This window comes from Hirundo rustica, chromosome 7, assembly GCF_015227805.2.
Source record: "Hirundo rustica isolate bHirRus1 chromosome 7, bHirRus1.pri.v3, whole genome shotgun sequence".
NCBI classification, from domain to species: Eukaryota; Metazoa; Chordata; class Aves; order Passeriformes; family Hirundinidae; genus Hirundo; species Hirundo rustica.
In genome coordinates this window covers 32,899,602-32,925,326 of record NC_053456.1, presented here as the reverse complement: position 1 = coordinate 32,925,326, position 25,725 = coordinate 32,899,602, and the positions used below count along the sequence as shown (strand labels likewise).

Here is a 25,725-nt window from a genome sequence, read left to right as displayed (position 1 = left end):
ATCCCCGTGTGTGCGTCTGAAGGGAAGTTTCTGTCACGTTTGCATCTTTAATTTAGAGTCACATGCTCCACTCTGGGCATGTGCTCTGAACCCCACAGGGCAGAGGAGTGGCTGAGGGAGTAGCACTGGTTTTATGTGTGTCCTGGGCTCTCTCACATGCCTGGGACCAGTTAGGCAGCTGCTGTTTGCACACACTAAACATGTAACTGTGGCAGTCAGCACACAGAGGTGTGTGTCTCCAAATGTTATGCGTATCTGCTGTATTTTTTTTTTCTTTCCTGAGGTCCCTGTGGAAGAAAGTCTAGTGTCCAGGCATCTCTGTCTGATTTTTTTCATGTCAGCAGCAGGAGGCAGTTCAGGCACATTCTTATTTGCTATATGTTTCTGAAAGCTGCTGCATCCTTGGTGGGCTTGCACAACCTCTTACCATCAGCTTCCTGATGGTCTTGAGCTGATAATTTTTTTGTTGTGTAGTAAATCTTTTACCAAGATCTCCGTTCTGAGTTTTGGGACAGAGGTGTTGACATCCCAGTACCCCTAAAGAGTGAGTAGGAAAGTAAGGGAGGACTGTAGGCACGGTGGAAAGCTCATTCCTGGGACAGTTGTGGAACCTTAGGAGGAGAAGGGAGGCACTTGTGCTAAACTATACAGCTGTAACTCAATCTGTGGGGAAGAAGAGAAGGAGAAGATGCTGTAGCAGTGTTCATTGTAACTAACAGACAGATGTGGGAGGCACAGAATTCACTCCAAAAGCTTTTTATTCAGACTGTGCATTCAGGTTTCTCTGTAGGAGTCCTCTGCCAGCTGCTCCCCTCCTTTACCTTCTGCCTAACAACAGGGACTCTTCTGGAGTCCTGTGTCGGTGTGGCTGGGAAGTCAAAAAAGGCAAAGTTGTGGTGTTGTGCCAAGTCCTGCCTCTGGTCATCTCCCTTCTCCCATGCCACATGTTGCCTTTTTTTCCCAGTGGAGCTGTGGCCTCTGCATTTTGGCTGTCTGTGCTTCTAATTAGATCCTTGGGAAGAGGCAGAACCCACCTCAGAATTCTGCAGCTAGAGGTACTAAAGGAGAAGGTGATACAGGGGAGGAAGGAAGATTTTTCAGGCTGTTGATGAGCTGGTGTTAGAGCAGGTCAAAACCTGCTGCTTGATGTTGACACCTGAGTTGTTTCTGAAGCTGCTTCTGTTTTTTGCTTCCAGACTACAATCATAATGGGAATTCGTACTGGAATGTTTGATCAGGGAATTTGTTTCTTCCTTCTGATGGCCAGCTATGTATTTCTCTATGGTTCTTGTGTGTGGGAGAGCTGTGTTGGCAAGGTGAGGGTTGGGCTGGGTCAACCAGTGATTTTCATGTTTCTCTTGTTTCTCATGGCTTGGTTGGTGCTGTCACTGCTGAATCTCTTACTGTGACGAGATAATGCCCACCGACCCACAAGGTTTGGCATAGGCGCTGGTGTGCTGTGTCAGAACAAAAGGAGTATCCAAACTGGGCACTCCCATCTTTTGGCAGCAGCCAGCAGAGAAAACCTTGGGAGTATAGCAGCACTTTCCTCAAAATGCTTAGCTGGGTACTTCAAACATCCAGTGCCTAATTAACTGTTATAAAAATCAAACCAGGGAACTGCACAAATAGAAAGCTGTAGGTACCACCAGTGCCAAATCCATTGAGTGCCACTGTTCCCCCAGCTGTGAGAGGTTCTGCAGACATTCCCTCTGCCCTTGCTTGTGAGCCTCTGCTGAGGGCTTGGGAGTGCTTGTGTGCTCATTCGTGTTAGGCTGGAATAGGGACAACAGTTGGCCTAGAGATACGTTGCTACTGATGAATTTTAACTTCTGTCTAAAATAGATTATGGGTACTTTAGACCTCAGGGCTGAAGTCTGAAAGATGAGTCCAGCTGTCTCACAGAGCTCCCTGTGCTCTTGACCACACATCTCCCTTGGTTTGGCTCAGCTCCTTAAAGCAGCAGGAAGCTGAGCTGGGTGCAGGGGAGTTAGTTGGGTTTGTGTGCAGGACCTGGGGGAGGTGGGGTGGAGGAACCAACAACAAACGCTTGGATAAGCTAAGCCAAGGCTAAGCTCCCGTTCACCAGCGCCCTGAGCTGCTGTGGAGTCTGCTCACTGCTGTCTCTGTGCCAAGTTTCCAGATGTCATGTATTGATACTGCCCCTGGTATTGATACTGCTTCACATTCCATGTCGATCTTTCCAGGGAAAACAGCCCTGGCTCTGTGTCATTAACACAGAAGTCGATTACAGTTGATTTTTTTCCTTTTCTTTAGTTCCATTAAAACCAAGCAATCCAATATCGCCTTCCGTATTCCCTGGAGCAAGTCAGCACTTTGCAGACCTCTTCCCTGCTCCCCAGAGCACGCCCAAGCATCACTGCAGAACTTGAGTGTGTCTGCAATCCCTTTAGCAGTAGGTGGGGCGTTGGCATACAGAGACCTTGGAGTGGTGTTCTGGGGATGTTGCCTGCGCAGGCATGTGGTGGAAGAGGCTGCCAGTTGGCCAGGAAAGCAGATTTACTGAACAGAGAATCTATTAAATGAACTCGGGGCTCCTTCCCTGATATGTGGCCCAGCCAAGGGTGAGGGCTGCCTACCTTAGGTGTGGCTGAAGACACACTCAGGTTTTTTGACTGGTGCCTGACATGTGTTTTTTGGAATATGTGTTTTGGTGAAATCCCAGCTTGACTGTGGATGCTAAAGCACTATTTCTAATTAATGGAACTTTTTTTGAGGAGGTGGGGGGAAGCAGAAGGTGTGACATTTCAGCTTCCCTGTCCTTGAGCTATGCAGCTCTCAGAACAATGGTGGCAGGGTGGTCCTTCCGACTGATGGAGTATTCTCTGTGCTGAAAAGGCAGCCTGAGATAGCTTCTTGCCAGTGTTGGAAGGGTGCATTCAGGGCCATCCAGCAAATCCCTTTCCTCAGGTCTGGATTGCAGTACACCCTTTAGATGCTAATTTAGCAAATCTCCCAAGAAGAAACAGGGAAACTGTTAGCTGGGGAGAGTACTTCTGTGGATCTTCAAAGGTTTTTCTAGGATTTGTCATGGTTTTGCACAAGTACTTTCATTGTATCCTTGTATTTCTGGACACTTGTGAAGCAGGGAGGGCTTCAGGAATAAATTTTAGGCAGTCTTTTCCTACTTAGGGCAAGTCTGAGTCCGTGTTGTGTTGGAATAGTTGTTGCTACGGGAGATAGAGGGGTGTGGAGATCAGGCTTGGATGTTACTTTGGGGTCAGCTGTCATGTTTGAAAAGTCACAGGTTCAAATTTTTCTGGAAAGCACTGACTGGTGTAAGCACAATTGCTTCCCAAATGGAAGTTGCTGGAGTGAAGTACCTGATGCCCTTCCAGCAAAACTAGACACTAAGGAAGTAGGGGGGAATTCTGTCCTCTCCTAGCTCTCCACTGCCTTCTGCTGTGCCCCTGAATGCTTATCCCTTCTCAGCTGATGGAAGGAGATGGTCTGTCCAATCTGTGCCCTGTGAAGAAGAGAGAGCTTAGTGAGTAGGTGCTTCAGGTGACCAGGCTAGGAACAGAAATGATCCTCCTGCCAACTCTTCTCCCTGTCTGCCCAGATGGGCTTTCTGTGGGCTTTGGTTTTGCTGTGGCAGCCCCACACCTTTCTATTGGAAGACAAAACTCACTGAACATTTGATGGTGTCCTGTGGATGTGCAGCTTCCTTTAATGTGCTTGTTTCTGCCCCTTCCCTTCTCACTTCTCCCCTTTTTCTCTCTGCAAGAGCTTCATCCTTATGCTCCTGTCATTGAAACTATGATTTCAGCCAGTTTTGACAGTCTGCTCTTGACCTTCATGGCTCAATTCTTCCTCCTTCGCTGTGGAGACATTTGTGGTATGATCTTCTCTCTCCTCTCTGAGCGTCTGAAGCTCCTGTGTGTAACTCCCACTTATTGCTGATCTTGTGATGGTTTTGTTTTCACCCTGAAGTTACATATCTGCAGAGTCTACTCAGTGCAGTTTCTGGCTGGCATTGCTGCCTGGAAATGTAATTAAGTATTGATCACTGGGCATTCAGCAGTCAAGTGAGTTAATTCGTTAATTATATGTAAGAGTGTCATTCCTGTGATGTTTGTTACCTACTGGCAGTCACAGTGTGTGTGTGTGGTATGGGGAAGGGTGTAGATGGACCTTGGAGTGGTGTTTGCTTTTTCTTTTGCCTTTTCATGGTTATGAGTCCCTTGACCAGTGGGCATTGCTGTTTTGCTGGTGCTGTTGTTTCTTGCCTGTTGCTGCTCGTTGTTCTCTGCTGATCATAAATTTTCAGAAGCCTTACACTACCTCAGTGGTAACTTCTCTTGGAAGCCAGGCTGGAGTAACCCCAGTTAACATCTTGCTTCTGGGGGCTTCCTGGGAAATGGCAGTGCCTCCCTTACTCAGACTGTCAGTGATTGACCTGATTCCACTGGCTGGAAGATGGGTCTCTCTGCCAAACCTTCGCATCACACGGAGTACAAAAAAATCCACCTTGTCCTCCTTGCTCCCTGCTGATCTTCACTGCTCTGACTCCCACCCCTCCCTGAGACCTACAGAGGGGATCCATTGTGGATACCTGGCTTAATGTGGAAAAAAATGTTTCTCTGCTGCAAAGTCTTGCTGCTGATTCACATTGGATTCTGTCCATTAAAGTTCTTTGAGAACCTCTGTCCAAAGGCAGCTTTTAATAGGAGCTGTGTGATTAACCTGGAATAGTCCCTGGCAGCTTCCCCTGTGCCACAACTGGTGTGAAGCATCACACAGCCTGACCTTGGTGTGTGTTCAGAGAAGGACAGTGGAGCTGGTGATGGGTCTGGAGCAAAAGCTGATGAGAAGCAGCTGAGGGAGCTGGCAGGGGCTCAGCCTGGAGAAAAGGAGGCTCAGGGAGGACCTTCTCAGTCTCTACAACTCCCTGACAGGAGGGTGCAGCCAGGTGGGGGTCAGGCTCTGCTCCCAGGGAACAAGGGACCAGAAGAAGTGGCCTCATGTTGCTCTAGGGAAGGTTTAGATTGGATACTGGGAAAAAGTTCTTCACTGAAAGGGTAGTCAGGCATTGGAAGGTGCTGCCCAGGGCAGTGTCACATCTCTGGAGTGTTCAGAAGGCATCTGTGGTGCTTACAGACGTGGCCTGATGGTAGTAGGTTAGTGGTTGGATGTGATGATCTTAGAGGTCTTTTCCTGGTATCCAACCTAAACTTCCCGACTCAGCTGCCTGCCCTTTCCTCGAGCCCTGTCACTGGTCATGAGAGTGAAGAGATCAGTGGCTGCCCCTCTGCTTGCCCTCAGGAGTGTGTTGAAGACCACAGTGGCCTCCCCTCAGTCTTGCCAGGCTGAACAAAGTAACCTGAACCACTCCTCACGAGGCTTTCCCTCCAGACCCTTTCCCATCCTTGTGGCCCCTCTTTGGAAACTCTCTATCAGCTTGATGTCTTTTTTTGTATTGTGGTGCCCAAAACTGCACACAGGACTCAAGGTGAGGCTGCAAAAGTGCAAAGCAGAGTGGGACAATCCCTCCCTTTGACTAGCTGGCAGTGCTGTTTTATTTTATTTATTTTATTAGTTTCTCTTCTTTTCCCAACGCTTGCCATCAGATAAAGTGTGCACTGTCTTTGCTTAGCAGGGTGGAAGGGCTGAGCCCTGGGATTCCTCCTGCCACTCTTTTTCCATCTCCATCTGAGGACAGGTCTAGCTGTAGCTCTTGCTACTGGCTGCATCCCTGCCTTGTCAGATGATGAAGGGAGTGGTTCCTGCGGGCACTTGTTTCACCAAGTTGCACACTGAACACGGTCTGGTTGCCTGTCCTTCCTCATTCCAGTTAGAGAAATGATTCCAGATGATACAATCTGTCTGAATCCTTCCATGTCCTGCTTTTTCCCAGGAAGATAGCTTTGAATGCTAAAGTTGGCTCAAAAGAAATGAGGAAAGCTCGGTACTGCTACAAACAAACAAATGAATCCATCAGATGTATTGTGTGTAGGAGTGGAGGGCACGGTGGGGCTCTGCACGTAACAGATTCTGGTGTTTGCTGTAATCCCTGAGAAACAGCAAACAACTCCACAACTCGTTCTAGGTGCTGTCTCATACCTCCTCCTGTGTGCAGCTGGTCTGCTGCCAGTGCTGCAGTGGCACCTGACAGTGACATATTTGTCTGTCTGCCTTGGAAGTCTGTCCCTCTGTGCTTTTGTCCCTCTGAGTATCTTCGAATCTATTTTGTTGTTTCCCTCTCTTCCCTGTTTTTGCCTGCTCTCTCACCTTTCCCCAGCACCCCATCAGGCCACTGCTTTGGCTCTGAGGGAAATGCAGCATAAAATGCTGCCTGAGGCAGGTGTGGTTTGAGCTAGATGTTCTTTAAGTGCCCTTCCAACCCAAACCGTTCAGTGGCTCGGTGATAAAATGCAGTGTCTCCACTGAATCCATCCACTGGGGATGCAGTAACAAGTACAGCCGGGCAGAGCTGCTTCCCCTAAGGTGCTGAAAGAGTATCTATGAAGGCATAGGTAAAAGAAACACCAGGTGCCAAAACCAGTATGAGAGGAGTTACAGGAACCAGTGACTGGAGATGGAAAACTTCCCTAGGGAATGCCAGTTTAATTGTCTGCTAGCTAATATGCAGTTAAAGGCATAAGGAAAAGACATACAGATAAAAGACAAGGAAATTAAGGTAGACTAATGTGTTCATTGCTTTTTGCATAAATTAGAAGCATTAGTTAAAATCCAATAGTGTAACTATTTCAGATCTGGGTCTTTCACTGTGTAATGCTGCAGAGATACTGAACTGCTGATTTTTAAAGCTTCTCAAAGGGCAGGATAGTCAAAGGTAATCTTATTAGCAGGAAAGGAAAGGATATTTTGGGGAAAATCTCTTTCAAATGCAGGCCTGCAAGGCATTGTCAAAAAGCATAGCAATGTTTCAGTATTTTGCCTCCCTTAGTAAGCCCTAAGGAGAGATTTTACCCATTGGTAAACATTAATTACTCCTGGTCTCAGAATAAATCTCATTCCAGAGATTCTTTGCTGTTCAAGCTTTTATAGAAACGGTGTTCTGTTCTTCTCACTGCCCTTTATTGAAACTGCAACATCCTCACAAATAACTAAGGTGCATGTATCTCTGTTGCTAAAATATAAATCTTCATCCTATGTGAAAGGACTCTTTCCAACTGTCCAAACTGTGCTGCAGACTCACTGGAGTCTACTTTGGTGGTCCACTTTGGTCAGATAAAGCAGGTTGTTTAGGACTGTGTCCAGTCAGGTTTTGAATGTTTCTGTGGATGGAGACCTGGGGGCTCCATGACCTCCTGGCAGTTAAAAAAATCACAAAAAGTTATCCCAAAAACAAGTGGCTCAGTGTGTGCTCCTTGTCTCTTGTCACTGGGCTCCGTTGGGAATAGTCTGTCTCCCTCCTCTTCCTTTCCATCAGGTGTTATGCCCATTGATAGCATTTCCTTTGAGGCCTCTTTCCCAGCTGTCTCAGCCTCTCCTCAAGTGAAAGATACTCCAGTTCCTTACTCATCTTGGTGGCCCTTACCTGGATTAACTCCCCCAAGTGTGTATCTTCCTTGTCCTGGGGGGCCCAGGAGGGCACCCATCGCTCCAGATGTGTGCTCAGCAGTGCTGACACTGAGGAGGGATCACCTTCCTTGACCTGCTGGCAGGTGTCCTAAAGCATCCAGGGCACCACTGGCTGCTGTTGATGCAAGGGCACGTGGCTGGCTCGTGTTCAACTTGCTTACCCCCAGGCCTTTTCTGGAAGGATGCTCTCCAGCTGGTGGAGGAGTGCTTCATAGCCCAAGTTCATGTGCTGCTTCCCAGAAACAGCGGGAGTGCTGGCTGGAAGAAGGACAAGGGGCTCGCTAGGTCTCCTCAAAGGGAAGGATTGGCAGTGGCACAGAGGCACTGCAGGTCCTGGCAGACCAGCAGGAGCAGGGAAGCAGGCAGAGTGGGTGTAATCCCAAGGAGGGTCACGTGTTGCTTGTCTGCAAAACTTCTGCTGGGGCTGGGTGCTGCAGCTTGGGGAAGGCTGGTCTTTGGGGAAGTGAGGATTGCCTGTGCTCCCAGGGAAGCTTTCCCCTGGGAGTCTGATCTTGAGCAATATATACCCTTATATCTATATAAATACGTGTGTGTGTGTGTATTCCTGTATCTTCCCCATGTCTGAATTGCAGCAGAGGAAGCTGCTTTAAATGGATGGCAATGTTTAATGCCACTGTACAAGCTCACCAGCTTTTGTTCTTCAGGAATATCCTGAGCCAGTCAGTGTTGTTTCCTCTGGGTGAGGGAGGGTCCAGGCTTCCCTCAGGTGCTGCCTGAAGCAGCACTTGGCCTCAGCTCCCCTGTCTGCACTTCTTGGAGATGTGACTCTTGGGCTTATCTGTGGGGTGGTGGAAGCAAAGAAAGCATGGTTGATTCTCCTCTCTTGAGGGGGCTGGGCTGTGGGGTTGCTCTCACAAACCTCTGTTGGGGTTTCTCTGCTCACAGTGTTGGGGCAGGATGCTGGAATGATCAGGTTTCTTGGCGGAGTATGAAAAATCTGAGGCTGCTGCAGACCTGCAGCTCCTTGGACCAGCTTGATTGTGAGAAGGCTTTGCCATTCATGCCATCATAGAACCATGAAGGTTAGAAAAGCTCTCTAAGGCTGAGTGCCACCATTCCCCCTGCACTGCCAGGTGTACCCCTGAGCCACGTCCCCAAGTGCCACATCCACACACCTTTTGAATGCTTCCAGGGATGGTGCACTGATGCTGTAGCCTCTGCTGCTCTTGTGGCTGAGTGACCTTTTGTAAGGCTGGAAGCTGCAGGAGAACTTGCTGAGAGCTGCTGGGCATAAAATTAAATTCACTGTGGTCACGGATATTTAAATTGTTTATGGGGCTGCACAGAGAGCAAATGCATGCCAGAGATAGCAAGGAAAAAGTCAACTTTTTTGCCATGCCTTTCCTTGACAAATAAGAATATTTGCACTGCGTAATTTATTATACTTTTGCAGAACTCTTTCATTGGAAGAAATGTACATATACTTGTTGCATGTACATGGGAAGGGCTGTCTATGTGGGGGTTTAAAATGTCTTTTCTTGTAAGCAGACTTGTTCTCCCAAAGCTGGAAAGCTGTTTCTTGAAGATCACACCTGGTCTTGGAAAGTCCCTGACATGGCTTGTGTTTCCTAGGGCACCTGTCTGTGGGTGAGCCTTTCTGCATTTTTGAAGTTTTCCATGCTGTGGAATACTGAAACCTGTCCTTTTTTTTTTCTTTTCTTTTTTTTCTTTTTTTTTCTCTCTTTTTTGTTTTCCCCACGGCAGGGGTTTGTAATGAGTTAGACTTTAAGGTCCCTTCTGGCCCAAACCATTCTGTGATTTCTTTGATTCTCTGAGATGGCGATACCGAGCTCCTGTCTTAGCCGAGGCATTCTGCAGTCCTTGTGGCGTGCTTGGCTCAGAAATCCGGGTTCCCTGTGGCATTTCAGCCTTGGTTATAAAAATAACCTTGAGCTGCACAAGTGGCTTCAGGAACAGTGACACACTGGGCCACCTTGAGCATCCTCTGTGTGCCTGTCTGTGACTGAGCCTTTGAAGGGCAGCCTCTGTTCTGGGGAGGGCTGCTGAGCACACGCAGGTGGGCAGGAGGAGGACCTAAAATGGAAAAGGCTTTGTGCAGCGGAGGAGAAGGAGGTGCTTTTACCCCGTGGCAGGGGCTGAGTGTGCCAGCAGTGCTTCAGACACAGAATGGAAGGACAAGCTTCATCTCTGGAGTCACCTTTCACTGCCTGCTGTGCAGATTGGGGCTTCCCGCTCACCTCCTGAGGGCACGTGCTCCCGCCTGGAGTGGAGCATCCCTTGTGCGCTCCTGTGAGCTGAGGCTGAGCTCTGCTGCCCTGAGAGCCCTCGTGCCCTTGCTGGCCCTGCTTGGAGCCTGGGGATGTTTACCAGGCCCGGCAGAGCCACGACCTTGGCGTGAGGACACGAGCTGCGCTGCTGCTCCGGGCTTCCAGTGGGAAGCCAGGCTTGGAATTATTGGCTTTGCTTGAAATAACCAGGGGATGATCTGAAGGAGCAGAGAATGCAGATCCCACTCTTTGTAGGATGCCTTCCACATTGGGGTAGGAGGAGGGATGGCATGCTGGTGTAATTAATAAGTGTGAACAGAAGTAATGTAGCTTGTTTTCGATGGTGAAAAGCAAATGCTGTATCCATGGAGAAACGTGCCCTGGCCCAGCAGGAGCTGGCACCTTTTCCTCCAACACTGGTTCCCACGCGTGCTCAGGGTGTGGCAGGGCTGGGCTGAACCCCAGCATGTGTTTTCTGTGCCCACATACAGGTACCAGGCTGTCCCTGGGGGCTCCCCTAACAGCAGGAAGACAGAAGAGCTCGGATACAGCTCCCTGCCTCTGTCCTTGCCACCTCCAAGCCTTGGTGACACTGGTGACCCTTCTGCATCAATGCTTTTGGGAGCAGTGGAGCTGGAGGTCACTGACTGGGAGCCGTGGGTGGGATGAGGGCAGGGAGCCGTGGAACATCTTCTCTGCCAGAGGAGATCTTGGCTGGCTTTCTGCCTGGCCCCTCTTGTCCCTCAACTCTGTTGCTAGAGGAGTAAGAACACCTTCAGGGGTTGTGCACTGACAGCTGCTAGGTCACAGCTCTGTGTCCCCCAGGAGACCATCCTTGCCATTTCCCAGGCTCTGTCATTGGACAGGAGCAGCGCTCAATTTACAAGTGACACTGTATAATTTAAAAAAACAACCCCAAACCACACCCAATATTTGGATTTTGGATGTAGTCTGACTTCCTTCATGAACTCATCCCACAGCTGTAGGCACATGCTCGTTCTTGCTGTTACACAACTGAGGCTAAAATTAAAACATCTGTTGTTATTTAACTTCAGTTTGCCAAAATACTATGTTTTGAGCAGCAACAGCTTTACTGTTATGTATCATCGGGGGTTTGGACTAATAATTAATGTTACACATTGTTTCTTAATGGCTCACATCTCAGGTGGAGCTTTGCAGGGGAGAGCAAATGCCTGATGCTGAGGGTCCCTCCTCTGTCCATGTGGCATTGCACAGGTTTATTGAATATTTCTGCTCCTGGCTGGATGCTCCAAGTAATGTAGTTTCCTGGAACTGTCAAACCCTCTTGGCTGCGGAGCCAAAATTAAATAGTGGGATCTTGGGGCAGGGAAACCTGTTAGTGTTACAGCTTTAACTTAGTCCAACTTCTCTCTGAATGCCTAGAAAGGATAAAATGGGGATTTCTAAGATAGGATTTATAGATATATTTAGTCTAAGGAGTTCTTTATAAAAAGTAGTCATATATATGTGTGTGTGGGGGTGTGTGTATATATATTCAATTTTTATTTTTAGTCTGAGTCCTTTACCAAAAACCCCTCAAGATTTCTGAAATTAAGGAAGCCATCCTCAAAATTCTGCTTCTCTGTCGTGAAAGCAGGATCCTGAGGATTGCCAGCAGCAGTCCCAAATGCTTGACGTAGGTGGCAAAAAGCTATTGTCGTTTTTTTTAATCTATTTGTATCTTGCATGTCTTTTACTGCACAGATCAGAGGGAAGAAAGAAAAAATGTGTTCTCGCTAAAACAAATAATTGTCAAGTTTACAGGATGGAAAGTACCCTTAGCTAATGTAATGTGATGGGGTTTGCTCACCTTTCCTCCACGCACAGGGCTCCAAAGGCGAGTGTCGTTAAATTCCCTGTGGAATGGGCTGGAGAGGGGGATTCAAACCCGTCTGATTTCACAGGAAAATAATTCAAATGGAGTTGCGGTTTGGCTTGATCTCAGAGGTGCTTGCAAGCTAAATAAAAATAAAAGGCCGCCTTGGGGACGGTCTGTGCCGTTAATTAACTAGCTGAATTCTGCCTTCACTGTCCTCCAGTGGGTTTCCAGCCGTTTTGGCACTCGGCGTTGCAACTGGAAGCTGCCAAACGCGACTTTGCACCTTCGAGCAGCTGAGCAGCCTTCTGAGGGCAGGCTGGGCTATGGAAATCGGAGTGTCTGGGGAGCCAAGTGCTGGAAAAGGGCAGGAACTGGCTGCTGGCACAGGAGGGCTGCAGCTCCCTTCCCTAAGGCACCTTCTGCTTATCTGTGGCCACCTTCCCCCGGCCAGCAGCACGGTTGGGTTCCTGCCAGGAAAACAGCTTTTGTGTTTCCTTAAATATTCCACTACCGTTTTGGGGAAAAAAAGCCACCACCCCAAACCTGAATTGCTGCTATTACTAGAGTTGGCCAGCTGGCTGAATTGGGCCTTTTTCTTTTCATTAACAAATGCTGCCAGGCGATGTTTTCCCAGTGAAGTCATGAGTGTGTTTCCAGATGAGGGGCAGATCTTCCCAGCACTGCCGTGGCTGAAATCTGGGCAGGCTGGAGCAGCTGTGGTGTCCTGTGCAGGCAGCCTTCTGGAGATCGTTGGGGTGGGATAATAATTCCAGAATAATAATAATGTGTATGTGATAATTGACTGTAATTCATCCTTTCTTCCCTTGAAACCACAGAAATGTGGAGCGATCAGGGGTAGGCGTAACTCAGAGTTGGTTACTGGATCATGCAATTTGTTGTTTCAGCATCTGCTTCGATACCACAACAAACATGGTTTTAGTAAGTGCTTTTTGGGAATGTATTTTTCTGGGAAGCGAGGCTGTGGAAGCTCCAGCTTCATTCTCCCTGTCTTAGAAACTCAAAATGTGGTGGTGATTGTTGGTTTTAGGGAAAAGTCCCCTTAGCCCCAACAGATTTGTTCTGTTCTTAAGAAATTACTAAAGGATGCTTTTATTTAAATCATCCTAAAGGATCTGTAGCTTCAGAGAAGTTATCCTTAGTGAGCTGTTTTTGTAATTGTATTGAATTCCTTTCTCCTCTTTCTTTTTTTGAGGGAAAAAGGGTGTATTTTTCTTGCCCAGACTTAAAAATAAGCTAAAGTGAATGGCGTGATCTCTGGGGAGCTTGTTACTGTATTGGAATTCTGGTATTTCCAGCACATTTCAGGAGAAAAGTTGACTAAAGTCAATTTTAAACACATGCGATAAGATATAATTTTATAGCGCTCTCAACAGATCTCCAGTAAAAATATTTGTGATGGTATTTTACTTTATATTGGATATCAGTGCTCAACAGCTGCTTTCCAAATACTAAATTTGGTAAATAGTAGGTACTAGTCTTTTTTACAAGCTGCTCCTTAGGGCTGCTCTGGATATATTTCAGAAGTTTCTCCTTGGAAGGGAAGGAGACCCTGGGGCAGGTTGCCCAGAGAAGCTGTGGCTGCCCCATCCCTGGAAGTGTCCAAGGCCAGGTTGGAAGGGGCTTGGAACAAGTTGGTCTGGGGGAAGGTGTCCCTGCCCACAGCAGGGGGGGTTTGAAATGGGATGAGCTTGGAGGTCCGTTCCAGCCCATACCATTCTGTGATCCTGTGCTGATGATCTGATCTGCTTACTTGTTCCTTGTTTTTTAACTCATATTGAGGCAGATTTGATTTGTTTGGCTGAAAGTTGGGGTGCAGGTTAGCCTCTGGATCTGCTTGCAGCCTGCCTGCTGTGCCAGCAAGTTCAGAAGCATCAAGGGTTGAACAGAATCTTCCATGCAGGAACAAGGCTACATCTCATGTCTCTTCTCTTGTAGGTTTGGAAGAAAAAACAGTTCTTTCTAAAAAAGAGAAGATGAAGCTGAGAAAGGAAAGATGGCTGCAGAGTGAGTATTCCTGTGACATGGCATCAGAGAGCATTGTTCTGATGGATGTCTGTGCTCTGGGTTTGGGTGACAGTGCTGGAAGAAGCTGAACGCTTCTCAGAAATCTTCACCCCTCCCCAGCACCGGGATAAAAGTTCCAGGTACTGTTCCTCAGTGTTCAGCACCAAGACTTAGCATTGCCCCAGTTCCACTTTGGATTTTTCATCCTGTGTTATATGTGTGACAGCATTAACCCTTTGTTTATCCAGAAGGGCGCTGTGCCCGTGTAACTTTAGCTTATTTTTCTATCTTTTAAAACTCTGGTACAGATGTGAGCAGCTGTCTAGTGGAGCTCCTCTTCACCCAGGAGCCATGGGGGTGGCAGGACAGGCTGGAGCTGAGCTCCACGCTGCCACCAGCTAATCCCAAACCTCTGTGGCGAGACCTTACAGTGGGCTCCCCTACCCCCTCATTAAGGGAGAGCTCTGGGCAGTGCTGGTTGTGTTACAGCTCTTTCCCACATGCTACAGGTCAGTGAACCCACTTACCAGACAGTCTGGCCTTTCTCGAGGCAGTGAAATAGGAGCTAAACAAACCCAGCCCATGGCAGAAATGCTTCTCTTTCCTATTTTTGTTTGGAGTGTCTTAGAACAGTAAGGGACTGTGCCATCCTCCCCAGTGTAGCAGAGGGATTCCTTGTGTCACCTGGAGCTCTTCTTGAGACAGGATTTTCTCCTAACACCTTCTTGCCCAACAGACTTGGACACAGGCTGTGTTTGGGGCAGAGGGATGCGGCTTTCTCCTACACCAAATGCTCTCTGTGCCTGAGCCCAAGCTCGTTAACCTTTGATTTCACCAGCTGCACTGAAGGTGTGTCTGGCTCTTCTTAGATTTAAAGGTATGAATTGCATTTGCAGGAGTGTGAAGGAAACATTCACCCAAACAACCAGCCAACAGCTGCTGAGTGCCTTGGCGTCTTGCTTGGACACAGCACGTATCCTGATGTCTTTGTAGCATCAGTCTTTCCCAGGATCATGTGTGCTATTTTGGTCTTGCTGTGGCCTCTTTCCCTTTCTCTTGCCTCTGAAATTACTAAGATGAGGAAATAAGAGTGAAATGCAGAGGCTTTGCTTTGAGGAGAACAACAGGACAGTAAACTCCAGGCCAAATTATCTGTCTTAGGGGATACTAGATGTTAGAAATGCTTCACAGGCACAGAAGTACCTAAAAACTCTGCCAGTTCTTTGTGGAGAAAAAGCTCTTCGTCCCCCAAAAGAGAACCCAGCTTGGACTGCTGAAGTTATCGCTACATCTTCTGTTTTCCTGAATCTGAGTTTGTTGTTTCTTCTTCTCCCAGCGCTGCTTTTGAGACTCTGGATGCCAAGACCCTGGGAACCAAAGATCAGCCCAGTAGTGCAAATGCAAAACTTTCTTCCATTCCAATAAGTAATCTTAGGAGCGACTAGAGAGGGGAAAAAAAACTTAGGCAATGCTTCAGACATTAGAAGTATGCACATTTAAAAATATATATATCGCATGGCTCCTCAGATGAACAAGACTTCATAGGAAAAGAATTTGGGATGTTTGCGCAGAATCAGGTGTCTGAAAATTTTCAGCACATACTGTTTATGAAAGCACTGAAGTAGTCAGCTTCATAAAGCCAGACCAAAAAAAGAAGTAATGCAGAGCAGAAAGCTGTGTTCTTGGCAGGGAGTGCTGTGAGGAGAAGTGTTTCCAATCCTGATTTGTCACAAACATCCATGTACAGCAGAACTGTAGTTCATGAAAAACTGTTGCTCTTCGACTCAGCTGAGTTGGAGAAGAAGCAAGGGGAAGGTATTAAAGGAGCCAGCCACTGAGCTTGAGTTCTGCTTCCTTGACTGTGGGAGCGGGATTAGACCCAGGATTGTGGTCTGTAAGTGGGACTGGCTGCTTTTGTGCTCCCACCAAAAAATACTTCTGGCTTCTGTGGCCGTGCTGCCTTGGGAGCTGTTGGCCTCCCTGTGTCACCAGCTCAGCCCCATGGCTTCTGGCACACCGTCACATCCACACAAGGAGTTTGTAGCTCAGCACTGAGGCGCATCCTTGCAGTTGTCCAAGGGACTCGTGGGTCAGCTGGGGCATCCTGGAGTGCAGCTGGAGGCTTGTAGCAGTGCTGGGCTTTTGTGGGCTGTCCTAAAGGACATATTCTGCTGGTGCTCACCCTGCAAGCTGCTGGCTTTGAGAAGTGTGGGCAGCTGTGGGACTTAATGCTACATCAGGGAGCCTCAAGGACTGAGGCAGAAGCCTTTTAATGCCCGCCTTCTAAGGCAAAGGCGGAGACAGATGTAGCATTTGTGGAGCTTTTTGTGCCCACACCCTTGTCAGAGCTGCTGCTGGGAGACCAGGAAACGGAGTCATGAGGAAAGCCATCTGCATCTGCCACTTGGTGCAGTGCTTTTCCGAGGGTCCAGCTTATCCAGCATCTGACTGCTTGCACTCCACAATGAGTCATGAAGGTGGAACCTCCACTCGCTTCAAACTAAGTAAACAACTGACATTAAGTCCATCTTTTCTGCCTGTGCTAGGAGACTGTTGTTTGGTCCCAAGAGCAATGCAGAGAGGGGGCTGTGCCTGTTTAAGGCCAGATGTGGAACTGACTGTATTTGGGCTGTCCCTTCCCCTCTTGTTTTCCAGTTCCCTGCGAAGTCAGTGTGGTTTTTGCCACACCAGGACTCCTGCCATTTTGGTGTGAGCAATGAACAGTGTAAGGGATGGAAAGAGACCAAGTCTGTCTGGGAATTTCACTTCCCATTGCAATGTCAGAAGGGATGTATATAGTTACAGGCAAAATACATCAATGGAGGGAATGACCCAACTGCATTTTGTTAATTTTTTCCCTGGTTTAAATCACTTCTGACCTGTTGTAAATGGTAAAACAACTTACAAATTTCTTAGCTCAAGGGTTATCTCTGGCAGGTGTTTCCCCTTCTTTCAGTAATTCCTTGTTTCTGGTGCAGAAATAGAAAGTGTAAAGATGGCCAAGCAAAAGCAAAAAGCTGAAGCAAAGCGGAAAGCAACCCCCGTGGTGGGAGACATGCAGCCCTTGATGGAAGCCCTGCCTGAGCTCTCTTACCTGACCACAAGTGGCAGGGAAAGGAAGCCTCTCAAAAGGTATGTGCCATTTACAGATGGGCTACGTATTTCCCTTCTTCCTGCGGGGTGAAGTGTCCTTCAGCTCAGCTTGGAGCTATAGGCAGCGGTCAGGAGAGCAGGGTTTCATTCACAGCTCGATTTTAACCCTTTTCATGCTTCACTTGACACAAGAAAAAAAGATGAAATGTATCTTCTGAACCCACGGCTGAGAGGGGAGGCACATTACTTGGATGAAGCTTGGCACGAGAAGCATCCAGATGTCCTGGGAGTTGTAGGAGTGGCACGTAGGTGTCCACGTTGTAATGCTTCTGAGCTCACCTGATAACCTCCTTGTAGTGTTGCAGCCTGACATTCCATCCTTCCAGACCTTCATGGAGGCTTTATCCTGGGGCAGTTCAAGCCCTTTGAGCAGCGCCCTTTGTGCTCTGGCCAGAATCTTTGTTGTATCGTAGTGTGACTTTGGCCAAGAGCATGGCTGAGTTGGCTGTTCCCTGTGCACTGTCAGCTCCCTTTCTCCCTGTTCCAAAAGTCTCTCCTTTTAGAAACCCAAGTTGGCACAGTGGAGGTGGGAGTTTGACGTGTCACCTTCATTGCCTGTGACCTGCTAACGCCAAACCAGCCCTTCCTTGGTGCTGGCATGGAGGAGCTACAGGCTCTTCTTCCCCTTGCTGGCTTCCTGAATGTCTGTATAGAAGGGTTTGAAATAATCAGAGGAGGCTTTTATAGGATTTGAATCATTACAGAAAGGAAGGGTAATACTCTGGTGATTTGTCAGCAGTATTAATAAAAGATTAGATTCTCCAGGAATTTGATCTCCTGCAGGCTAAAAGCGCATTACAGGGAGGTTTTTATTCTGTTTTATAATGAATGAAGGCAATGAAGTGTAATGAAGCTGAGCTGCTAACGGGGTCCAAGTCAACAGGCAGTGTGCTGGTGGCTTTGAGGGGAAATCCAGCAGGGAATGTACTCTAGAATAACTTCCCTTTAGACTTTGTCACCCTCTGCAGAGCTGCTCAAGGGTGCCCTCACCTCTGAAGGGACTGCCATGGTGACTTGGTGGCACACACAGATTTGGCAAGCCCTGCTCTGGTGACCATCCAGCTGGAGAAAGGATTTTCCTGAGCTTCTGTGAGAATTCCAGGCAAACTACGACCAGGCGTTGTTCCTGTGCTGATCTGTTAAAAATGAGGAGAGGAAGAGAGGAAAATGAGCAGGAATGGGCTGAAGAGAGATGGGTGATGGAGATGAGTGACATGAAGGAATCTGAGGCAAGGGGAGTAAGAAGAAAGGAAGAATGGTGGGGGGAAATGCAAAATAGGAGGATGGAGGGTGGCATGCCAGAGAGGGAAATAGGAAGACGAGGTCACTGTAACAAGAGACCAGATCGTGCTGTCTTGAAGGGGAGAAGGGAAATTGTTAAGTTTCCTGACTTTCGGGGCAGATCAGATGAGGGTGGCTGTAGACCCCAGCACCCACCAGTATGGGAATATTCCTCCTTGATCCCTGCTCCAACAGAGAGATGGGATGCAAGTCCTCATTCTCTCCCTTGGCCTGTGTGCTTCAGGGTGAATTGGGGAGGAGCTACCCACAGAGGCAGAGCCTTTTCCCTTCCTCTTTCTCCTGTTAACTTTCGTATCTGTGTAATCCTGACAAATGGAAACAACTTCTCCTTTCCTTAATGTCCAGTTCTGCCAGCAGCTCCCCTTGTGCGCCACAAGTCCCAAAAGCGATCTCTGCGCTTCCTGTGTGTCCCTTGCTGGGGCTTAGTGCTGGCTTTGTGGTAAATCTCTGCTGCTGCTTGGCACCTGGCATCACGAGGTGTAATACCTTGCGGTCTCCTTGGACTTTGCCCAGGAGTAAGGAATGCATGGAGAGATGGCGGATCTGTATTTCCCGCTGTGCCTCTTCTGCACGTAGCTCACCATCTTACGTTACAGCACGTTCCATCCCAGCGATCCCACTGCAGGAAGCAAAGCGGGGCTGGCAGCTCCCTCTCTTGCTGGGCATCCCTGGCACGGTGGCAGCGGACGGCTGTAGGGGCTGGAGCTGCATGGTGGCAGCAGGGAACGTGAGCTGTGCAGGGGTGACGTGTGGTGGGGAGGGGAGGTTCCGTGGAATCTTCTCTCTGAACAAAGGGGATCGGTTTGACCTGGAGGTCAGCGATAAGCAGACAGTGATCTGGGCATGGCCAGCTAATGACCAGCTCTGGCACCGAGCGATCGGCTTTTCCTGTAACTCCTCCTGCTCTGCCAGCCTCGGGTGGAAGGAGTTTGCATTTCCCTGCGATGCCTGGCTATGGAAATAATTGCCTTTCAGGACAATTTCCATGCGGGACAATTAATTACCTGTTCTTTCTGGAAAGGCAGATGCAGAATCCCTGGATTCTTTCCATCTACACAGCCATTGCTAAATTAATGCTCTAACACTCACTTGTTTTGTTTCTTCTCTCCATAGCCACATAAAAGCAAAGGCAGAACCAGCAGACTTCTGTCTGATGAAACAAGCTCAGAAATATCAGCTCCTGTAAGTACCCAGTTTTCAGTGTCCAGTTCCTGCTCAGCCTCACGGGATGGTTGAGACTGGAAGGGACCCTTGGGGGTCACCTGGTCCAACCCTCGTACTCAAGCAGGGTCACCTAGAACTGGTTGCTCAGGACTCAAGTCCACATGGCTTTTGAATATCATCAAGGATGGAGAACTTAAATGTGTCCAAGTAACTCCTGGACTTAGTCTGGCAACTCCTTATTCCCTATCTGTTGGATAGTTCATACTGCCATCAAGAACTTCATTTTCCCTCAGCACTGGGGCTCCTGGGATCTCTGTGATCTGGCATTGTTTGCTTTCTTGTTTCCTGGCTTTCTGTCAGTTTTGAGCCATTCAGCTTCAAACTGAGGTTGAACAGTCAGGCTGCAGATGCAGCACTGCTCTCCATGAATACCTTCTCTGTCAGAAACGGGCCGGTGTTGGTGCTGGGATGCCTTTCTTGCTCAGTTCTGCCTTGCTTTACTTTTTCGTGGTCTGGCAAGACTGTGCTTCTTGGGAGGGAAAAAGTTTGGAGGAAGGTCTTGAGGTTTCTTTCCCAAGATATTAGTTCAGATGAGAGGTTCCCTAAGCCTCACCTTATTGCCCCAGCGTGAGCTTCAGGAGCATTGGCTCCTCTCTCTGTTTCTCTGGCAAGAGCATGGAAGGGAAGGGCCGTGCTCAGGAGGGAAGTAGCTGCGCACTACGGAGTGTTTGCCTGGCAAGGCTGTGGAGAGCCTGGCAGCCTGAGGGAGATTCAGGTGCTGTAGTGGCTGTGTGAAAACTCAGGATTTTTTAATACTCCTGCTCTTTTCTTGTCATTCCCTGCTTGCTTGCTATTTAAGACAGGGCCATTTCCCCAGGAAGTAGCTGTGACCAGGCATGCAGAGGTTAATTGTGTCATGCTCTTCCCATGGTGTGGTGTCATGCTCTTCCAGCTGGTGTTGCATGTAGGATTACCAAGGCTGAGCATTCAGCAATAAAGAGAGTCGGAAGATGAGCTCTCTAAAGAGAATTTGATTTTGTGCTGGTGCAATCTGAAGTAGTTTTCATTCCTGGTGATTCACCAGATCCACAGTCTCTTGTTTCTGGTTTACTACAAAAAGGCTCTAAAAAAAAACATTCCCAAGTGGTGCTGGACACTATAGTGATTGTTTGTGTCTCTGTGGCATGAGATCAAAATCTCTGGCTCCCATGAAGCTGGCAGCAATTTGAGCTCTGCCCTTGGCTGAATTAGGTTTATTCTTGTGCTTTCTCTGAGATTTACACCCAGGGTCACTCTGCCTGCTGCTCTATGAGTCGGTCCTTATCTGCTCAGTTCCTTTCACGTGAGGCACTCAGAGAACCGGTGTGTTATTTTTCTTTCCTCAGAGGAGAGGAAGTGGCTCGGTTTCACGAGGTTATCACGGATCCCGAGTACAGAGCCAACCCCCTCCTGGCCATCAGCAAGCACCTCTCCAAGAGGCTGAGGCAGGGGGAAGGAGGGGAACCCCTCTAGAGCTTCAGCCGGGCCCTGTCACGCGCAGGCTGTGAAGGAGCACATCCCCTGGCACGACGTCCCAGCCACTTGGGTCCTTGGAAGCAGTTCAGCAGATGATTGAAACCAACAGCCCTGCTTTCTGTCTGCAGGAATAACACAACTCTCCTTGACAGAGGTGGCTGCTCCTTCACAGGCAGTCTGCACCGAGCAGGGTGTTCTGTGAGATTCTTGTGCAGGCATTAATCTCCCTGCAAAGTGTCTTGATACATTTGCTCTTCTTGTGAGCAGGTATGATTTCTGAAATTGTGCCAATGGCCGTGTATCCGTTTTCTGTCACTTCTCCACCTCTTCCTGACAACTCTGAGAAGATGTTCTTGTTTGCTCTGTTGGGATGGTTCAGGACCCCAAGCCCTGGAGCCCAGGAGGCTTTTGGAGTTTGTCGTGACCAATGCTGCTGTTCATAGACATTGTTTTCAGTGACACAGTTAGCTTTGGAATAAACATACTTTCACACAGCACTGAGTTTGTCTGGCTCTTGTTTTGGTGAATTGAAATATGAGTTTATTTCCTTCTCTGGAAATGCAACTTAAAATAATTGTTGTTTGCATGTGTACGGTGAATTAGGCAATGAGAAATGACTGCAGATCACGTCTAACTCTAACTTGCCTTCCCCCTGCCCTGGAAGCACGTGCTTCATGTGAGTGATCTCATCACTTTTGGCCTTTGGGGCCTGTTCGGCCTGCCCTGTAGGAAGCATCCCAAAACATTTCCAGCCTGCAGGCTGTCAACTTCAGCTAGCTGTTTTTTGGGATTGGGAGCCGCTGGAGCAGGCTTTTCCTTTACCAGACACCGATGTTCACAAAACCCCAGTGAATTTTCATGGGGGACAACTGAAGGCAGGGCCATTCCCTATTAGACATGATCCTGATTTAGCAGCCAAACGCCAGTGCTGTCTTTTGAACCATAAAAAAAAGTTTACTGATGCTTCTTAACCTTGGGAAAGCAGCCTGCTGCAGTTGATGCTAACCCAAGTTAGTGCCTGGAAGCAGCTTCAATGGAGGTGACTAGCACCTTGATCATAACTTGTCTTGCCTCAGTGCTGCTGCTGTTCTGTCTCCGGGCTGGCACTGATGAACAAAGGCTTTGTCTGGTGCCTCTTGGCTCTGGCAGTGCAGACACTGTGGCTGACTCTGCCTGTTAGAGAAATGCCACTCCTCTTCCCACAGGGCCTGGCAGGAGCTTCCTGCTGGCAGAGGCCACGAGATGTTCCCAGAGAGATGCTGGCTCTATCCCATCCTCCATTCTGTTGCTCTCAGGCTGGACAGCCCCAGGTGCAGCCATTCTTGTGCTGAAAGGGAGAGAGGGTAGGAGATGAAGAAGGCAAAGACATCCAAGAACTGAGATTGTTCAGCCTGGACAAGAGAAAGCTCTGAGGAGACTGAGCCTCCCCTCATCCCCCAGTGCCTGTAGGGGCTTCAAAGGGAGTGGGAGAGGGGCTGTGGACAAGGGCCTGGAGGACCAGGACAAGGGGAAATGGCTTCACACCGCCAGAGGGCTGGGTTAGATGGGATATTGGGGAAAAAATTGTTCCCTGTGAGGGTGCTGAGGCCCTGGCACATTCTGCCCAGAGAAGCTGTGGCTGCCCTGTCTCTGGAAGTGTTTAAGGTCAGTTTTGATGGGGCTTGGAGCAGCCTGGTCTAGTGGAAAGTGTTCCTGCCCACAGCAGGGTGTTGGAACTGGATGAGCTTTAAGGTCCTTTCCAACCCAAACCATTGCATAATTCTCTCATTCTGTGATTCTTAAGTACAAAGGAGGATGGAAAACTGGAAACAGCAATGCGATAAGAAAAGGAACAGTAACAGCAACAATATTAATAACAAGAGTACAAAAGAGGGGATGATTCATGTGCAGGAATGCTCACCCAGACCCTGAGACAATGAACGATGGCAGACAATGCTGCTATGTTTTTCCTTGACTGCAAGCCGAAGAGTCCCTACCCCCCATCCTGGTGAGGTGGCATGGAATAATCCCTGGGTCCTAGTCAAAGCTTGGATATACCTCTGCAAAACCAGCTCCAAGCGCTTTGGAGCCCCCAAAGGCATCACTGTCAAGAAGGGCTCTGTGTGTCTAGGTCTTTCCAGGGTTGGCACCAAGGTAAGGTCCCTTCTCCTCAGGCTGCACATGGATTTGCCAGCACCTTTAGGTGGCTACAGCCAGAGCTGCTCACTGGAAATTTGGACACCAACAGTGAAGTTGTCCAGTCCCATTCTTTCCCTTCAAACCTCTGGGAGCCAACAGAGCTGAAGCCTCATTATCTGGGAAGGGAAGGGGCGACTGATCTGGTAGAGGCATGAGCAGGGCGGTGGCCCTTGATCTGCATGCACAGCATCACTGTGCAACACGTTCCCACCTTTCCTTCACCTTGGATGGGCCGGCGCCCATCCTGTGGGCTGTGTTTGTAGCTCTGAGCCCGCTGTTTGGAATTGTTGGTCCCCCAGGAATTTAGCAGCAGTTAAACATGTGAGTGTTTAGAGCTCCAGTTCACAGCCTGCTGCTGCAGGCATCTCCTGCCCCCGCCATCCGAGCAGTTGAGCAAAGGACTTAAAATCTGCCAGGAAACAGGCGTCTGAGACACAGAGTCGCCTTCGCAGTTGGCATGTTTTCAGGATGATAAAAGCTTTCACGCCTTTTTTTTTTCTTCTTTTTTAGATAGCAGGGTGGGAAAAAAATAGCTTCCAAGCTGTAAGGAGTAGTTGTGCCAGAGGGGTGGGTGGGGGCCCAACCCGGCAGCTCCAGACTTGGCAAGAGGTGAGTAAGCAGTGAATGCACCTCTACTCGGCACTGGAGAAATTTGGGACTAGTTTTTTGAGCTGTTCTCTTTCTTGTTGGGAATTTTGCCTTTGGAGGCTGCTCAAAGAGCTGTGTCTGAAAGTGGGAGCCAGGGTATCCTGTCCATCTGGTGGTACCAGTGGATATTTCCAGCTACACACAAAGCAGTGGGTGGAAGGGGATTCTCCCTTCCCATCGGCTCATGGGTAGTGTTGTTGGTGTGCAGGGATATTTTTTAATATCCCTGCTCTTACTACTCCCACTTTTCTCCGTGGTACCTGCGATGGCCCATTGGTTGGTTCCTGCTGGAGCAGGGCTTGCATCAGGGCAGCAGCACAGCTCAGAAAAAGTGCAGTGAGTCAGTCCCAGCCTAACCTTAGGAAATCCCTTGGGTTGTGAGCAAGTAGCCAACCTCCTTCTTCCTTCCGCTTGCTGGCTTGTCTGCTGTGGAAAGTTTTCCTTGCAGACCTCATACAAGTACCCTTTGCCTGTGGAAAATGTGAATTTGGCTGGGCAGAGAGTACTTTTGCTTACACTGTTTGAAGCCATGAGCTGCCTTATGTGCCCACGGCTTTCTTTGATCCCCTGGAGCTAAGCGCGTGAGATGGTTTTTGCCAGGCATGTCAGCCCCGGCGGCGAGGCACATGCTGGTGCTGTGGGAATTGGGGTGGAGCTGGCTGCCTCCCAGGCTGCTACGGAAACCTTGTGGCTGCTGGGGTCCAGATGGCTTGTCCCAAGCGCTGGCTGGGAGCAGTGGGGCTGGGGGCGCTCCTTGAGATGACTCCCAGGTTCTCCCCTTCACCGGCTGAAAGCAAGCGCTGGCTCATGCCATGGTCTGGTGCAATTCCAGCCCTCAGCTGCACTCCTTACGCTGTGCTTTAGGGTGCCAGTGGCAGCTGGTGGGGAGCAGTGGGAATATTGGGAGCATTGGATCTCTGCTGCAGTGTGGTTGTTCACCTCTGCTCCCTGGCTAGGGCACAGTAGGACTGACTGTGTCCCATGCATTTTTTCACCACAGTCACTGGTCAGTCTGAGCTTTGAGTCTCCGTGGGTCATTTGGGGGTGTATCTGTAGGTTTGCTGTCTGGGGGTGAGGAGTTGTCTCCCAGCTCACAAAAAAACCCCTGCACTCCTTACCCTTCCATCACCTTGCACGTCCCTGTCGGAGATCAGATAGCTACAGAAGCTGAGCTGGGTAGTGCTGCTGACCTTTTGGCCCTGGTGCAGTGAGAGCTGAAGGGAAGGCAAGAACAGAAGTGTCTGGTGCCAGCAGACCCTTCCAGCCATGGTGACGGTCCTCAACAGTCCCACTGTGGGCAGTGTGGCTGACCCAGCGCTCAGGGAGCTCCAGACAGTTGAAACTCCAGTGTCTCCTCCTCCTTCTGCCCCAGAAAGTGCCTGGCAGAGGAGAGACTTGGCACTCCTGACCTTCCGCCACTCTTGCATGCTCCAGCATGTGCAGTGAGCTTTTTCCCTGTGTGGGATTATTTCCTCCTCCAGATGCCCTCTTCCCTGGCTGATCCTTACATTTCCCACACTTGTATCTGTTTATTTTGCCCTTTATTTACCTCTGAAACCAACCCAGGTGGGTTCTTGCCGGGGCAGCCTCAGGGAACCCAAGGAAATACAACTGCATGCAAATTCAAGCTGTGTGATGGTTTTAGAAGCAGATGAGATTGGCACCAGCAGCTCCTTTCATTGAGGTGTTGCACAAGAGAGGGGCAGAGGTGAATCACCTGATGCAGCCTTTGCCTCAGAGCACAGCCCCACTTGTCCCTGCTCGGAAGCACGGGTTTCACCATGGCCTTTTTGCCTTTGCCTGTTGGCACTGCTGCCCTTGGTGGCCATCCTGCATGGATGTGCTGTCACAGTGCTGTTCCTGGCCTTTTCAGAGCACTCAGGTCGGATGCATGGGACCCTCCCTGGAGAGATGCAGTCCTGTTCCTGCTCTTTGCTTCCTGACCTCTCTCCAGTTACTAATCCCAGGAGGGCTCTACCTCTTATCCCATGGCAGCTCAGTTTCTTTAAGAGCTTTTGGGTATTCTTTAAGTGCTTAAGAGCATTGCCACATACCCTTTTGAAATCCCCATAAAGTCCGGTT

General features: G+C 49.0%; 1 protein-coding gene across 1 annotated transcript in view; it reads left to right on the top strand.

Moving 5' to 3' along the window:
* Positions 1-21,314, top strand: part of SLX9 (SLX9 ribosome biogenesis factor) — a 39,840-nt gene extending 18,526 nt beyond the window's left edge. Inside the window, exons 3-6 of the mRNA XM_040070307.1 lie at positions 13,615-13,683; positions 16,662-16,815; positions 19,252-19,320; positions 20,688-21,314. Of these exons, the coding sequence (XP_039926241.1) occupies positions 13,615-13,683; positions 16,662-16,815; positions 19,252-19,320; positions 20,688-20,814 (419 nt within the window). The 3' untranslated portion in view covers positions 20,815-21,314. The remainder of the gene's footprint in view (positions 1-13,614; positions 13,684-16,661; positions 16,816-19,251; positions 19,321-20,687) is intronic.
* Positions 21,315-25,725: the final 4,411 nt, after the last annotated feature.